Source organism: Copidosoma floridanum, unplaced genomic scaffold (assembly GCF_036245765.1).
Source record: "Copidosoma floridanum isolate Cflo_tuat_1 unplaced genomic scaffold, Cflo_Japanese_pri ptg000025l, whole genome shotgun sequence".
NCBI classification, from domain to species: domain Eukaryota; kingdom Metazoa; phylum Arthropoda; class Insecta; order Hymenoptera; family Encyrtidae; genus Copidosoma; species Copidosoma floridanum.
This window is the reverse complement of record NW_028321902.1, coordinates 8,474,382-8,491,381: the sequence shown is the minus strand read 5'-3', so window position 1 is coordinate 8,491,381 and position 17,000 is coordinate 8,474,382. Positions and strand designations below refer to the sequence as shown.

The 17,000-nt window shown below is 42.3% G+C and overlaps 1 protein-coding gene across 1 annotated transcript in view; it reads left to right on the top strand.

The window, feature by feature from the left end:
* ss (aryl hydrocarbon receptor spineless) overlaps window positions 1-17,000 on the top strand; it is a 67,089-nt gene that overhangs the window by 20,074 nt on the left and 30,015 nt on the right. The window contains exon 2 of the mRNA XM_089595129.1: window positions 12,969-13,159. Coding sequence (XP_089451255.1) covers window positions 12,969-13,159 — 191 coding nt within the window. The remainder of the gene's footprint in view (window positions 1-12,968; window positions 13,160-17,000) is intronic.

Sequence of the window (17,000 nt, the reverse complement as noted above, 5' to 3'; positions counted from 1 at the left end):
TACCCAACGATCGTATCGGCTCCTTACGACTTTTGGGAACCTTCTTCCCCGTTTTCGTTTTTGTTCTCGCGTAATTTTCGCCCGTAATGACGGTGGTTGGCGCTCAATTTGAGCTCAGCGTTAAAGGGGAGTGCGGGCATTTGTTGCGCCGTTGTTTTTGTGGTTGATTCGCTTTAAGGTCTGATACGCAATCGGTCAAGGATCGACTGTCCGTGCGTCCCCTCGCGTCCCCCGCTCTTTTCTCCCCACACTCGGGCTTACGTTCGACCCCGCCACGCGTAAACAGAGACACCGGGAGGCTACCGATAGCCCGACTGATCAATTGTCCCGAAACTAGGCCGGCAACCGCTCGTTTTGTCTCGTTTTCTTTTTAAACGTAGGCATTTAATTTTCAACATTTTACAAATTTCCCAAAACATTGAAGAGCAGAGTTCAAGTAAAAACAACAACAACAACAACTCCCTACGAGCAACGGATTCTCAAGAGAAAAAAGAGGACAATTTCTCTGCAACCCTGTCGTTGCTACATTGTTTCAAGGGCCTCGTATCCAACACCATCATCCCCTGAGCCCCTTCTTTCCCCCGAGCAACCCCATAGGTAGGTATATGTGTGTAACACCTAGAAAAGAACCCCGATAAATCGTCCCCAGATCATCCCACGAAACCTCGCGAAACAAAACATTTGCCGCTTTCAGAGAGAGGGATGAATCCCTTTGCGGCCCAACTTATATCTTTCCCGGCTAATAGCATTAGAAAACGCGAGATAACCCTCTCTTTCCTACGCCCCCCCCTCCCATCGGTGGAGATAAGCCGAGCTTTTGATCCGATGCGGTTCGGTAGGTGGATGTGTAGGTATGTGTGTGCAGTGGAGACATAGATAGTCCGCATGAGCCGTCGTCGCGTCGCTCGCAGCCAGACAACGACGACGGCTCTACTTGTCCTCTTTGGAGGAAATTCGAGGCTTCGAGGCGTACGAGCGAGCGAGTGAGAAAGAAAGTGGTACGGGTGTACGGGTTATCCGAGGCTCGACAGAGCGGCTTTGGCACTCGTCGGGATTGCGGCTAGCCCGTCGGCGCGTACCTCTACGGACTAAAGCCACCCTAGAGCAGGCCTTAATGAGATCATGCTCATGTAACCCCCCACGGGGGGCTCGCAGTCCAGCGAAACCTCCATGGGTATACAGCCTACCTGCGAGAGAGAGAGAGAGAGAGAGAGAGATGGGAGGAAAAAAAAGGCACGCACATATACACGCACACGCATCAACACGAGCTCCGACCTTTGCTGCTCTCCCGAGGCTTATTGCCCGCGTGTACGCGCGTTTCTTTTTTTTTCTTTCTTTTGTTTTTTTTTCTCCTAGATGATACATCTCCCTTTGCTCTCTCTCTCTCTCTCTCTCTCTCTATCCCTTTTTTTTTTACCTTCGACCCAACCCGTTTGTTTTCGGCCGGACTGTTGTGGACGTTTCGAAGGAGAGGCCATGAAAGACAAGAACCATCCGAAACGACGACGGGCTTTCGAAAAAGTTGAAGAGAGTTGACTTTTTTGGGGCGTCGTTGGTACGGCAACTGGTCTCGGTGACTTCAATACCGCCCGAGGCCAGGGCGTGGCCCCCCTACGGACGCACAACTAGGATAGGCCGATCAACAACAGCTGTAACACAGATACAAATAAAAAAAGGGCTGGCCGGCAAACGAGATTACTATGATCCCGAATCCAACAGCAGCGGCGGAGGCAAGCAGCACCAGCAGCAGCAGCACAGAGATGCCTCCCAACCGCGGCTTCTCGGCGAATAATCCAATAGATATCGCCGCTCCGGTTCGCCTCTTTTTTTTTTTTTTTTTTTTTTTTTTTTTTCCCTCTCTCCCACAGAGCTTACGATTATCCGAGCGTATATACGTACGTGACGCTTGTTTTTTTTCTTCTTTTTTTTATATACATGTACATGGGCGCTATACGCTTGCACGGTTAAAGCACACACTCAGAGCGCGAAGACCCGCAAATGTTGGGAAACCGATTAGCCGGCTTAGCTGGGAAAATTGCTGAGATTTCTTTTTTCTTTTTTTCATTATTTTATACCTTTGCTCACCTCGACTGACTCCAAAATCGAGGGGAGGGGGAAGGTGGGATTCCCTTGCTTAAACATTTCAGTGATGATCAAATTTTTTTTTTTTTTTTTTTTTTTTTTTTTTACGCAATTGCTCTGTTGGGACAACGAGCCCAAAGACCTGAGGAAGGAGGGACGAGCGCCGGTCTCACAATCGAGCGCGCCAACTTACGCTCGGGCGGTTTCAAGTCGAAGCCGAGCTGTCCAAAATACAGGGTGTCCAAACAGAGATGGTCGACGATTGAAAAAAAAAAAAAAAAAAAAAAAAAAAAGTTTATCTAGAGTTTCGATCGGAACTCGGGCAAGATCGGTAACGTTTCGAGGCCAGTGCAGCCGGCGAAGCGTTTATTCATTCCCGCATTCTCGTCTGTTTTCGCGAGCGAGCCGAGCGTGCAATCAAACTATCAAGACTACCTTGAAAAAGATCATTAACTCGGGGATGCTGATGCTGTAGCCGAAGAACGGAGAAAAGCACAGGTACAGGAGGAGAATCCGCGCAGATGTATTTACGTCTAAATGCAACGTTTCGCGATAATCTTCACCGTCGTCGTCGTTATATACAATTCTCATGCCATCCTCCTCCAGGTACATTATATGTTATGTATACACAATGTATTTTGAAATGTCATTTTTATTTCATCTTTACAGTTGCCACCGTTTAAAGGGGACCACCACAATTGCCTAACCCTTGCATATGCCATTCGTTGCACCTCAGTATATATGCGGGTGCACGAACAAGTGTTCATCCGGGCAGCACAAAGTAGTGGAACCCGATACTCCGCCACCTTGTCCTCGGATAACTTTTCTTCAAAGCGTTTGTCTCCCCGATCGATCTTCCATCCTCGAGGTAACAAGTGGTGGATCCGCTGCTAGGGCTGCGTCCGTACAATATATTACAATACACGGCAAAGAGCGCGACTCTGGAAGAAAGAAAGTCGAGCCCGCTATTCATTTATATTACCTACTTAAATATGTAGGCACAGTGTACGAGTATTCCGTCCGTTCGTCCGTCCGCATATCTTGTACATTACCACCTACTATATATATATATATATATATATATATATATATATATTCTCCTAAGAAGGGATATTGGGTTGCACAGCTTTAAAACACCCCCGTCCTTTTTCTACTTGCTATATATACTCCGCAGTGCGGTGGTGGTTCACGTTTCAATCAATGCAATCCTACACGCACTTGGCACCTGATTTTGTATGTGTGTGTTGTGCAGTTTGGTTGCCGCTGCTACTCCGATGTTTTATACTTGAGTCGTGGACGAAAAGTTGGCTGGCGCGCTCGCATGCAGGCCTAGTATAATAAAGTACACTTGCAATATTATTATTATTATTATTATTATTATTATTATTATTATTATTATTATTATTATAACCAGCTGTATGATAATATACAACAACAGTAGAGGCAAGTGCAATTTGATGTGGCAAATGTAAATTAACTATACATGTATATACATATATACATCCCTCTCCTACACCATCACTCGTGTGCGTGCGTGCTTTTTCCAGTTTAGAAGGAAAACGATGTTATATAATTAGTCTAATTAGTACGAATAATATTTGTTTTTTCCGTATAATAACCGAAAATTCCACTACTTCCATTCAATTATATGAATTATACTTTACATACAGGTATACCTACTAGGATAGGTTACCCTGCACGTTGTAGTGTGTGCAGATATCCATTTAATAGAAGCGTTTAGGGCCCCGAATTGACAGTCACGAATTCTTGGTGCGAGATGCAGTTCTTCTGGAGAGGGAGGAAAAAAAAAAAAAAAAAAAAACAACAACAAGCATAGCCTCGGAATCATCGTGATTCCTTTCTCAAGAGACTCTCTCGGTCTTTTGGCTTGGCTACCCAGAGTCATGCAAAAGTTGCTCGTTTTCTCTCGATCGATCGGGCCCCGGCCGCGAGTGAAGCTTCTCTCTCCTCTCTTCTCCTGCAGTTTGCGAATATCGATCGGAACAGACACCAGCAGCTACCACACGACTCTCTCTCTCTCTCTCTCAGTCTCAGTCTCTTGACTTTTGCAACAAGTTAAGGAGCAGCAGTAGACTCTTCCGTAGGGGGATATAATACAAGCTCCTGGTATGCGCTGCTGCTGCACCGGTATCGATTCATTACCATCTCTTCTTCTTCTTCTTCTTCGGAGGGGGGGGGGAGTGAGCGAGCGCGCGCGCGACCGACCGTCCGAGCACTTTTGTTACAACAGCTACTTATACCAGCTATATACTCGGAGAAAAGAGAAAGAGTCGCAGGGTGCGACTTTGAATCCATTAGGATAATTGCTCTCCTCGCCACGAACCATGGAGACGGGCCCTACCGATAATTCCCTTTTTTTTCGTCTCCCTCTCTCGTTGTACCTAATCCTTCGCTTGCTCCTTTTTTTTGTCGGTCCATTTTTTTTTAGCACTTTTCATTTGGTACACGTGAATATGGTGAAAAAGTTGGAACGAGCAAAGAAAAAAAAAACATACCCCAGAAAAGTCACATTTTGAAACATGTGGGAATCTGAATATCGTGTCTATACTTATAGGTACCTACAGGTATTCCTTCCGAGGTGCCTCTCATAAATTCGCCTCCTCACATCCATACTACGGCAGTCTTGTGTTGTCAGTGTTGACATTCGTATCGATTTCGTAGTTTATAATAAGTATATACCTATATTTATGTAAAAAATGTATTGTATCTAGCCCAAATATGAACTGATCATAAATTTGTCTGATTGTTCGCTTGAACCTTTTATTTTAACTCATTAACAATTAACAGATTTTGTGTTTGGACATACGATGGAAAAGGGGCGAAAATTAAACCATGTTTATTGAGGTTAAATTGTGGGTAGTGTCAAATCGGATTCGAAATTAGGACGTACATGACATCGTGCGAGTGACTGCGTTAACACACGATATATTATTTGCATTGGCCGAATAACATGAAATTATTTTTAAGTGAACAGCCATTCATAGTCGATGACTGCTTCTTTAAATTCACTTCTACTTAAATAGTGATAGAAGGAAAAAGAAAAAAAAAAAAAAAATTGTGTTACATAAGTTCTATTTCATTCAGAATAATTTTGTAGAAATGTAAAATACAAACGTACGGACTTGTTTTATACGATCCTGTCTCTGGAACCCACGAATACGCGCGACTGACTGTGCCATAGTGCACGGACTAGAACTCAAGCAACCAAGTAAGGTAAAAGCAGTTGGATCCCCTGCAGGCCCGTGATTGTATAGGTACTTACACACGCACCCGAATCTGCGAAATGTATGCCTTATTTCTGGGGCCACCACGGACCAGGCGGAAACATCCATCTCCTCCTCTCTGACGTTTAATCCCCGCGCCGCTCCTCATACTTTTTTTCTCAATTATTCATTCCGGCTCTTTCCACTCCTCGGTCCCCTTCGATCGATCGGGCCCGTGTTAATCTGTCGCGTCGACACTTTCGGAATTCCGTTTCTTACTTTCTTTTACTCTGTCGGCTGGCTCCTCCTTGTTCTTTCAACGCTATCAATCCGCAGCAGCAACTCCTCCTACACCTGATTTCCATTAAATTACAATTTAATTTCCCCAATGTCCCTATACGCCAACCCCCCCCCCCCACTAGGTTATAGTTACAATTAATTAATTAAAACTACCCAACACACACTCCCTTACAGTCCCTTCATATACTCCGTCGGGAGTTTGTTTTACTAAAAATTAATAACCTGGGTTTCTGTATATCATATCCTTCATAATCATGATAAAACAAGTGGGTGCAGAGACAATTGAGCATACACGGCATGATACGAGCGGGCGGGGTAGTAAGAGTAAATTAGCAATCAGCGAAATAATAATAAAGCAGAGAGTGTCTCGGTGCACCAAGAGAATTGTACGAACAAGACATAAAAAGTGTACAAACGAGCTCAGCCCAAGGGAGGAAGAGGAGGAGGAGGAGGGTTGACGGTAAAAAAGCGTATGGGGGGTTGTCAACGCCACATCTACATACAAATGTATGCATGGGTATACGGCTCCTCTTTGCGCCCACGCGCGAAACAATTTTGTCGGAACGAGTTGTCACGCCAGCATCATCAGAGGAGAAGGAAGAGCACACGCGTGTGTGTGTGTATATATATATATATATATATATAACTATACCTATACGTGTTGTTGTGTGTGAGATGAGAGCCGCGAGATTAGAATTCGAACGTGTTGTCGCGACTTCCGCTGCGCCTCTCCGCCCCCGCAAAAACATTCAGCCACGCACACACTTATGCATATAAGCAAGAAACGTCTTAATTTCTCTCTCTCTCTCTCTCTCTCTCTCCCTCTCTCTCTCTACCGTGAGGGTTGTTTGGAGCAAAGTGAGAGGAGGGCGGACAGTAGCAACATTTGCATAGGGCCCTGCATACACGTGCACCTACTATATATATTTATACTACAAGAAAAGAAGTGGCCTAATTACCGAGCTAATTAATTGGGGGAATCCTCCATTCTTGGCATGCACGCTGCTCGTGCTGCCGTTCTGTCAATATACGTATATATATATTGTTGTGTGTGTGTGTGTGTGTGTGTGTGTGTGTGTGTCTCCACCCCGCAGCAGCAGCACTAAAAGCAAAAGCCTTCTGTTTCACGCTTCATTATCGCCACTCCACATCTTCGCCTCTCTTTGACTCGCACACACGTACGTGCACGTAGGTGTCTTTCCTCGCACTCGAAGGAGAAAGAGAGAGAGAGAGAGAGAGAAAAAAAAGAGAAACAGCCGCAAGGGAGGAGAGTGTGAATTCGAATTTGATTTGTACCGCCGATCGGGACTCTTCCTTCTCGCCGGAGCGTGAATACTTGGAAATCTAGCTCAGTCTCTCTCGGCCGTGCTTAATTAATCTCTCCTGCTGCCGCTACACTTGAGGCCAATTTTCTTTTTTCTCCCAAAAGCTCTGCTTCTGCAACATGCACCACGGCTTGGGAAGGGGGGGGGGGGAATGACACTCCGATGGAACAAACACCATTTGAAAACCCTCATAGAAATTAAAATTCATACAACTGTACGTTGCACTTGATTATTGTATCTGTTTCGGACGTACAATTTCCAACATTATTACAATATTATGCTTTAATCACGCGGTACATAGGTATAGGTACATACACCCCCTCCCCCCTTTATTCTCCGAAGGATGATAACTCTCGTCTGATTTATCGATGCTGCATACTCATTTTCGTTAAATCTTTTCATGGGTATACATATATATACACATTCGTATGCGTTACTTATACCTCATATATATACACCTACACGCACACGGAGTTTTGGAGGCGCAGCAGCCACGACCGGGGCTACGGTGGAATACATGCACTCTTGCACGTGAGAGCCCATCTCTCGTTAATAACATTTCAACTTACCTATGTATAAATAATATAAAATATTGAAAATCAAAGGTAAATAGTCATTGTTGTTATTATTATTATTATTATTATTATTATTTTTATTATTGTTGTATACTATAAGAGAGCGTGCATGTAATTACGCATATATTATAATATTATAAGTATCAAAGGGTATCTCCTCATTAATTCATCCCTCTCCCCCCTTTTCCAAAGACTGATTAGCCCTGCTGGGGTCTCCTCTTTTATCCGCGAGAGCAAACATCATCAGCAGATATATATATATATATATATATATATATATATATATATATACACCTATATGTACACCTCCTCGGAATTCTTGAATTCGCCGACGACTGGCCTGCGATTTATGGCGCACGTGTGTATACACACACATGGCATGGCCCCGCTTGCATTTCTATTAGGTAGGCCTCGGAGCTCTCGTCGCCTTTCCTCCTCCTTCATTTTTTCCTTTTTATTTTATTTTATTTATTTATTTATTTTATTTTATTTTATTATTATTTTTTTTTCTTTTCCACCTTATCCCTGTCGAAGAAGTAACAGTGGTGGTGCCTGGGATGCCCGGAATATATAATTGTCGCGCGTTTAGCGGGAATTAAGCCCCACGGAGGATAAGAGAAGAAGCCCGCTGCTGCTGCTGCCCAACGATTCATTAACATCCCTCTGCCGCCACCGTCGCCCTCTTGATTACTCGTGTCTCGTTTTTTATTCTCTCTTTCTCTCGAAAAACGCTATCACACACACACACACACACACATCTTTATTTATACATGCACGGGGCCCCCCCGATGACAGATTTATGTGCGCGCGTGCGTATATATATACCTATACTGAATATCGTCAAGTCCCTTTTCTCTCTTCTCGGTCTTCTGTAACTCTCTGCTCCTCGCAGCGTTCATAGAGTTTGGCTCGAATCTTGCTCGTATGAATATACCTATGTACTTGCATGTATAGCGCGAAAAGTCGCGTGAAGCTGGAGTATAATATATAAGCTGAACCACCAGCAACTATATATATATGTATATATGTAATACCATTACCACCACCCGTCTTTTACTTACTACCAGGTATAGGAGGAAGAGACTCGAGATGCTCGATACGGACCTAGAGGAGTAACTTTGTCGTAGTAGTAGTAGTAGTCGTCGTCGTCGTCGCAGCTCTTCGTCGCTATATACCTTGTGCTGCCTGTAAACAAAGCCCCCGGGGCGTGGGACGCTGCTGCCCAGTTAATTGCGCGGATTCCACGTCTCTCTCTCTTTTTTTTCTTTTTCTTTCGCTCTTGCCTTCACCTCCTCTAGATCGCGAGATGTGATTTCGTGATTTCTCGTTCTTTCTCTCTGCCGTGTCGTTTTCGCGCTGCCGATTTCCTCCTCCGTACAGTTGCCACCTATAAGGTACCCCCTTCCCTCCCCCTTATACTGTAGACCCCGGGAGAGTAGAAGGGAGAGGGGGGTGGCGTGAGCTCCTGTTGCATTTTTTACACCGTATACGCACTAGTGAATGTTGATATACCCACACCGGTGCAGCCAATAATAATCTGCTACTGTCCTCCTCCTCGAATCTTGGAGATAATATATATATATATATATATATATATTGTAAATATTCTCAAGTGTCTTCGAGGGGGCCCTAATGTTTTCACGCAATTATCGCCCCCTTGCGTGGTTATGCCGATGCCAACGCATCGATATTATTATTATTATATCTCGGGTCTGTGTATATACATGATATACACTGCGTATGTATAAACCATACACCACGTATGCTCCCTCGCTGTTGCCGATTGTCTCTTGATGCGTGAACGCAACTCAGAGAGATACGCCTATATATTACGGTGGGTCTTGAGTTTTCTCTTGCCCAAAAATATTTTCCACCCTCGCTTATTCATGTGCGTAACGTGCATCGGGCGGTTCGCGTATCGAAGCTGACTACTGTATAGGGCGGCACATTAGCATATTCTATTTTTTTTCTTTGTTCCCCACGAGCATATGCGTTAGCCAATGAACGGGCAAGAAAACGCAGAGTTGCCGTAGAGTGCCCGATGACAATCGCAAAAAGAAGCGAGTTCTGCTTTTTGCAGCCCCTGTAATTAGAGGCAACGCGAGGTCAAACATTATAGGTAATAATAATTCGCTCGATACTATTTTTGTGCGCTGCACCCTACACCCTAACGAGCTTTTAAGCGCTAGCTCTCTCTCTCTCTCTCTCTCTCTCTGAATGGAGCCCCCTGGGGCTCTCTCCCTCTCTTTAGTCCAGCTTAATTTCACTTTAAGTGCAGGCTCGAACTCTAATCAAAAGTTTTTTTTTTTTTGACGATTCATAAATGTTGTTCTTGTTGTTTTCGTTTATTTGAAAGATGCTTAATTGTCACGAATAGCCATCTAGTTGACCTCTGGTCTAAGTTCTAGGTCCTATCTTTATAACGAAAAAATTACGTAAATCTCGAAAGTCGATGCCTCACGAGGTATATGTAATGAAAAATTACACCCGATTAATTTCATGTGCAATAGATAATATAAAAGTGCAGCTTGTGAGATATGTTTTTTTTTTTTTTTTTCGTTTCAAAGGAACCAACGAAACGTATAAACGATTTTTTTGAGCCAAACGACCGCGAGTCTCGTTCCCTTTCAAACTGCACCACGAGGGTAAAAAAGAAGACGCCTGAGGGCGGCCATTTGGTCCCTCGTGTATATATTATATACATACACCCGACAGTCGGGCCCACACCAGCCTGCACCGGTGCAGTTATAAATACACGTACACGCACCTGAAATTAGCGGATTTTTCATTCTCCTTCGATTTTGCCCCGGTTTCGCACGATATAACAACCATCACCACCGCCACGGCACTACGGCAACCGCAGAGCAGCCATGTACGAGTATCATTAAGGCCTCTCCTCGCGTCGATAAAAGCCTTGATTTCAATGCTGCAACAGTTCTTCAAAATAGCCCCTGGCAACAATTCTCCCTCTCTTTTTATTCCTTTTCTTTGCATCTGCCTCTCATTATTCGTGGCCATCTCTTTGGCGAACCGATACGCAAAAATCACGATCCTCCTCATCCATATTTAATCCCGCGCTCTCTGCAGTATGCCGAAATCATGTATGTATGTGATTTCCCCGCCAAACAAAAGCAGGGTGCTCGGACCCAGAGAGCAACAATTCAATTAGCGTGGCGCTATATATATATGCATACGCATGTACGCACCTCAGGTAGCCAATCAGCTGGTATATGTAATGTATGCTTGTGGGTCATTGTTATGGTCTTTGACTGTGATGTATATGAATAAATCTGCACTTTTATCTTTCCATCACCTTCGCTCCTCCAACTTGCGTCGCATTAATTATCATTCGACTCACAAAGAGATAGGTCGAGAGGTAGCAGCAGCAGCAGCAGCACCGGTCGAGGAAAGATTAATTGCGAGCCGCGGGTTTACCTCTCCATATATCAGCCACGACGATCTGACGCAAAAAAGTAATGAACGCGCGACTCCCGAGCCCCTTTCCTAATTTACCAATTTCATTAGGCTCAACCCCTCCCCTCTCTTTCCTTCGTGCTCGTTTTTTCCCTTTTTTTTTTAGAAGAAAAAAAAAAAAAAAAAAAAAAAAAAAGCGTGATATCGTAATTTTAAGACAAGGACGATTCCTGATGTACACGGCACAACGGCGGCTACCGTTTCCCTCATTAGTCCACATGCAGCTGTGTGCGACAGCAAAGCTGCGTTAGAAAAAACTATTCCAAAGCTTTTATTGGCTCGTTCAAACGTAAAAAAAGTCAAACTAGACAGATATATAACATATATACAAGCACATCACTAGCACGACCTATCATCATCATCATCATAGCTACCGCGTATATACAATAATTGTGCGTGTATATTCCCTCTCAGTAGTAGGTGATGGGTATATAATATGGAGGCCGCCGAGTCAAAAATCCATAGTATAACTGAACGGGGAAGGGGGCGCGTGCGCCGTATCAAACTCAACTCGCCGATGTGCACCTCCCTCTTTCAGCGTAGTGGTATAGTTTTAGGCGCCTTTCTTCCTTTTCTCCTTCCTTCCTTCCTTCCTTCCTTCCTTCCTTTCTTGCTTAGGTTCTATTATCTTTTCCTATACGAAATACAGATAGGTAGGTAGTAGGTAACACCCCGCATAATAATTTTACATATTACATACAGAACCTTCGTACTGGGGGATGGATGATGGATGGTTGCTCCCCTTCTTTCTTCTCAGCCATGCTCGGCTGATACAGCCACCACTCCATTGGTATATGTAATATACGTAGGGGGTACATACACGCAGGGGGATGCCGGAGATAACCTTGTGCTGCGAGCACTACAAAATGGCGACGACGCCATTCATCTGTGTTCTCTATCTCTATCTGGTCATCCTGCTCTATATTTATACAATTGGAATTCCCCCCTGCCCCTCCCCCCGCTATAATATATGTATAGGTACTTTGGTATACGTTAGACATGCTTAACTGAAAATCAAACTTCCATTACATTTCAACTCGTGTTATTTTATTTTTGTATAATACGCATTGAAGAAATTTACTCACGACATCATCTATAATCATCTGCAAACCAAGTAGGTAATTATTGTTGGCTGACGTGAAAGCTATCCAAAATATGGAAAAAGCAAATTTACTTGGGAATGCGGAGTACGGAATGTCATTCAAATTTTACGTATATTACACGATCACATTTAATATGGCGCAATATGTGCAAAAAAATTATCAGTAGACTTATACCTTGATGATAACAACTTATACACCCAAGTATTCTAATATAAATTTATAAAACATTCATAGCCTCTTGTAAATTTAATTGACACTTGTAGACGTAATATTTGTACCTTGCAAATACCGAGAAACAAAAATAAAAAACTAATAAAAATTATTGTGATATGGAATAGTAATCTGGTGTTGTATTTAGTAATACAATTAAAATAACTTTTTTTTTCCTAACTAATTCACCACTTGCCTAAACAAATATATTGATAAACCACACATACATATACTTACTTTGAAGTACACGTACCTGAGTCGAGACTTTTGTAAGTAAAATAATAATAACAATAATAGTAATAATAATAATAATAATAAACTCGAATGATAATAACGACAACAAGAAAGCCTCGGGGTGGCGTAAAATGTCTCGGCTTTGATTCATTAAAATGCTTAGTAGGGTAGAAAGAAGCGTGTTGTTACTATCACTCTACGAATAACCCGATGACCCTAGATATATATATATATATATATATTTTTTTTTTCGCTTGTAAACAAAGCTCAATTATAGCAGCGCGCATTGTTTGCTATTTATCATTAACGGACGCGTAGACGTATTTGTACCTTTTTTTATTTTGTTTTTTCTTCCTTTTTTTATTTTTTTTTATTGACTGGCACGCAGTATATATTTCACATCGTCTCTAAACCGTTTCAATAACCTATATTGGATTACAGTCTAAAGCCACCGCAAAAGGATGGGGTGACAAAGTCGAATCCGAGCAAGCGGCATCGGGAGCGCTTGAACGCCGAACTGGACACCCTGGCTTCGCTGCTGCCCTTCGAACAGAACATCCTGAGTAAACTCGATCGGCTCAGCATACTCAGGCTCAGCGTCAGCTACCTACGCACCAAGAGTCACTTTGGAGGTGAGCCAAAATTTCTCTCTATCAAACAACACACAACATTGTAATAATAATAATAATAATGATGATGATTATAATAATAACAACAATGACAATAACAATAACAGTCGCGTGCAGCAGAGTTCGTATAATAATGCCATGCTTGTTATTATACAGTATTCTATTGTACCTGCTGGAGTATATGTATGTATACCTCTCACGGTTGTCCGATTAATTGTCCCGATGCGTGTGTCTCGTCTCGCGCGCATGTGTGTGTGTGTGTGTGTGTGTGCGCGCGTGCAACGATCATACGGGAGGAGGAGGAGGAGGAGGAGGAGAGACTTGTTCCGTGCGCTGCTTCTTTCTTCGAGTGAGAGAGAGAAAGGCGAGTAATTAGATTGACATATCTCGGCTACCGTATCGAGATGACAATTTATTTCGTTGTTGATAAATCGGTATATCTACTGTTTCGTTATTTTCTTTAATTTTTATACTCTAACGGTCATTTCTTTACCAAAGTATGGAGTAGTAGTAGTTTTATTATTATTATTATTATTATTATTATTATTATTATTATTATTATTATTATTATTATAGTAATAAGTACATTAGATGATATCGTGGCCGTATATGCCGGAATTGCACACAGGAAAATTGAATTTTATCTCGAGCGATATAGGAACTGTGTGTTTTATAGACGTGTAAGAAGAAGAAATACATATTAATGAATCTCGATGGATTCAAAACAATCACAGTTGATCATTAAGTTGCACAAACACACAAGAAGGAATCCATCCATATACACATACACACACACGCATTAATGTGATACCGTATATTTTAGTGTATGCCCAAACGAAATTGAGAGATCCCGTCGCGCGACCATCGATTCCCTTTGCGGCGTGATTTATCATTAATCAGTATAAAAAGTTCATCAATGGACACTAGTACAACTCGATCCAAGATGGATGTATCACGTATTAGTATATTTTAGTTTTAAATTCGACTAATTACAAAATCTCGAGTTATAGGCTGACACAAGTCTTATCCCTCCTCGGAAAATCCAAAACCACAATACCCATCATCTCACCCTGCATGGCGCATTATATATGTACATTCTTGTATAATTATATTCCCCGTATGCGTCCATAATAATAATATTATATTATAGGCTAACCATAATATCGCCCAAATACTAGCAGGCATATATATATATATGTAGAAAAATGGAATGGAAGTTATACAGTACACGCAAGCCACTCGTTACACAAGTACTATATATATATACACCCACGTCCCTTATTGGGCTTTTCCACGTGCACATGCACATAGACATACAATATATACACGGGCACAATGTAATGTTGGTCTCTCTCTTGTTTCAAGCTTCTGTTCTTTGAAATAAACTCGTAGAAGTTCTCTCTCCCTTGCGAAGAGGAGACTACACCACGCAGCAACAACAGCAGTCGAGTCCGGTGAGTCATGTGCACTCAGTGCAGTACTTACCTCTGGGATCCTTTGGCTGCTGTGTCCACGGCCCTATCGGACATCTCGTGCCGTATATCACGAAAGCGAGAGAGAGAGAGAGAAAACAGTGGCAAGGAAAGCCATCCGTGGCCGCATTGTTTACACCGCTTTAATAGGTATTCATTGTCGGGCCGAGGATCTTTTTTCTCTCTCCCTCCCTTACTTTTAGTTACGTACAGCTGCTTCTTCTTTTTATTCGCGAGAGAACTCGCCCTCACCCCCGATTTGCACGAGCCACCTTTCACCTTCTCTCTCTCTCTCTCTCTCGTCCCGACCGTTATTAGGAAAGGATCCACCTACTACTGCTACTACTATACTACTAGCGATACTCTTCTCCTCTCAGGGTCCCGATTAATTAGAGCCCCGCGCGATGCGCTGATTTTCCGGAGGCAAGGGACCCGAGAGAAATAAGTACAACTGCAACTGTAGAAACCGATAGCCGATCTTATTCGTCTCTTTGCGCGCACTCGATTCCCCATTACTTTTGTGTTGTGTGTGTGTGCGCAGAGAGGCAATTAACCCGCCTATAGGCATAGATGCCGTGCACATGATTTCAAGCCCGCGTTTTCAACTCTCATTGCCGCACTTTGCTCCATAAGTTACACCTTCTCAACCCTCTCTCTTTTCTCCTCCAGCCGGGGTGTCCGCTTTCTCACGTTTAAGGAATTTTTTTTAAACCCACCCCCTCCCGAAAAAAGGGGGCATTGGGTGAGAAAGTCAAAAAAATTTCTCGTACATCTACTTGCGCATTTGCACTGTATGTACCCTATATTATTATGCAATACTAAGTATGTATGAACGTATGCTCGAACTTTGACCGTCACGTGTTGACAATGTGGATGACGAAATTTGACTTTTGCGCGTGCGTGTGCAGATAACGAAAATACACGTCCAAATCGTCAAAAATTGCAAACACTCGTGTAGTACCTCCATGGCAACGCGCGTCCATGACTGCGGCTGCATCCTTTTTTTTCTTTTCAATATCGTATGCATAGACAACACGCTGTATGCGCATATATATACAGTAGGAATATATATATATATATATATATATATATATATATATATATATATATATATATATATATATTTGTGTAGTATCATTTTTGTCAATTTTCGATATCTCATCCAAACACCTGTTTTGTTTGTCACGACAGGCATAGTACTTGCTGCAGTCACAGAAATTACGCGCTGATTAATGCGTTATAGAATACAGATAAAGATAGTAAAAAAAAAAAAAAGATACAATCCAACCTTTTACACGACATTTTTTATGTAAATAAAAATACGTGTGTGTATATATATACATTCGCGCGTGTGTGTGTTTACAAGCAATTTGCCGGGCTAATTCGATTTTCCATCTACAAACATCAGATCAATCGATCATCTCCTCCTCTCCTTCCTTCTCGTCGCGTTCATTAATCATTTCTGATGGCGCTTATACCCCAACTCCATACCCCGCACAGGCAGGCGCGTGGAAATCGCTCCGGAATTAATACGCAACCTTTTGACTGACGCAGTGTGCGTATATACGTATATACATACAATTAAGATTTGATTGCGCTCATATATATATATATATATATATATGACTATAAATATGAAATTTCGTTTTACAACTCGCACTATGTATAAACACCCATAGGACATGTGTACAATAATGTATACCTACCTACATTGTATTTTATACAGTATGCATGTATGTTCCCGTTACAACATAGTATAAGTGCGTACACAGAGAGGCCATCGTATTGTCTGCCACCGTAATTATGTCCCTCTCTCAGAGAAATTATAAATACGATGGTTGTTCTGCATCGCCAAAAAGTCATTACGAGCCTCTGAATATTATATCAACGTCAGCGAGAAAAAGAGAGCGATATCACGGTGATGTACGAGCGAAAAATTGAGATTCGTCGCGCCTTGGATTATTTGCCAAATTAAATTATTCATCGTCTGGCAATTTTTTTTTTTCTATAAATATGCGGTACACGTAATTACATCATCGTCGCGTGTATAATGTATAAGCAAAGATCAACGACCAGATATTATATTATGTACAGCGTATTACGTGTACGAACAATTTTTTACGTTATATCCTGGAAAACAAAAAAGTAATATCGACATAATGTTATCCATATATATATGCCTACTTTTTTTTTGTTTATTTGCGCGCTGGAAAAAAAGCCAAGACTTTGTAGATTCATGTTCACTTAGCCACACTTATAAAGTAAGGTAAAAGCACCAGTACGTGAACACTTTTTCCAGAAAGTCTTTGTTTTCTCATTTTTATTGAATTTCTAATTTGCATAACAACAAAACAGTCATTGCGCCAGTAAGT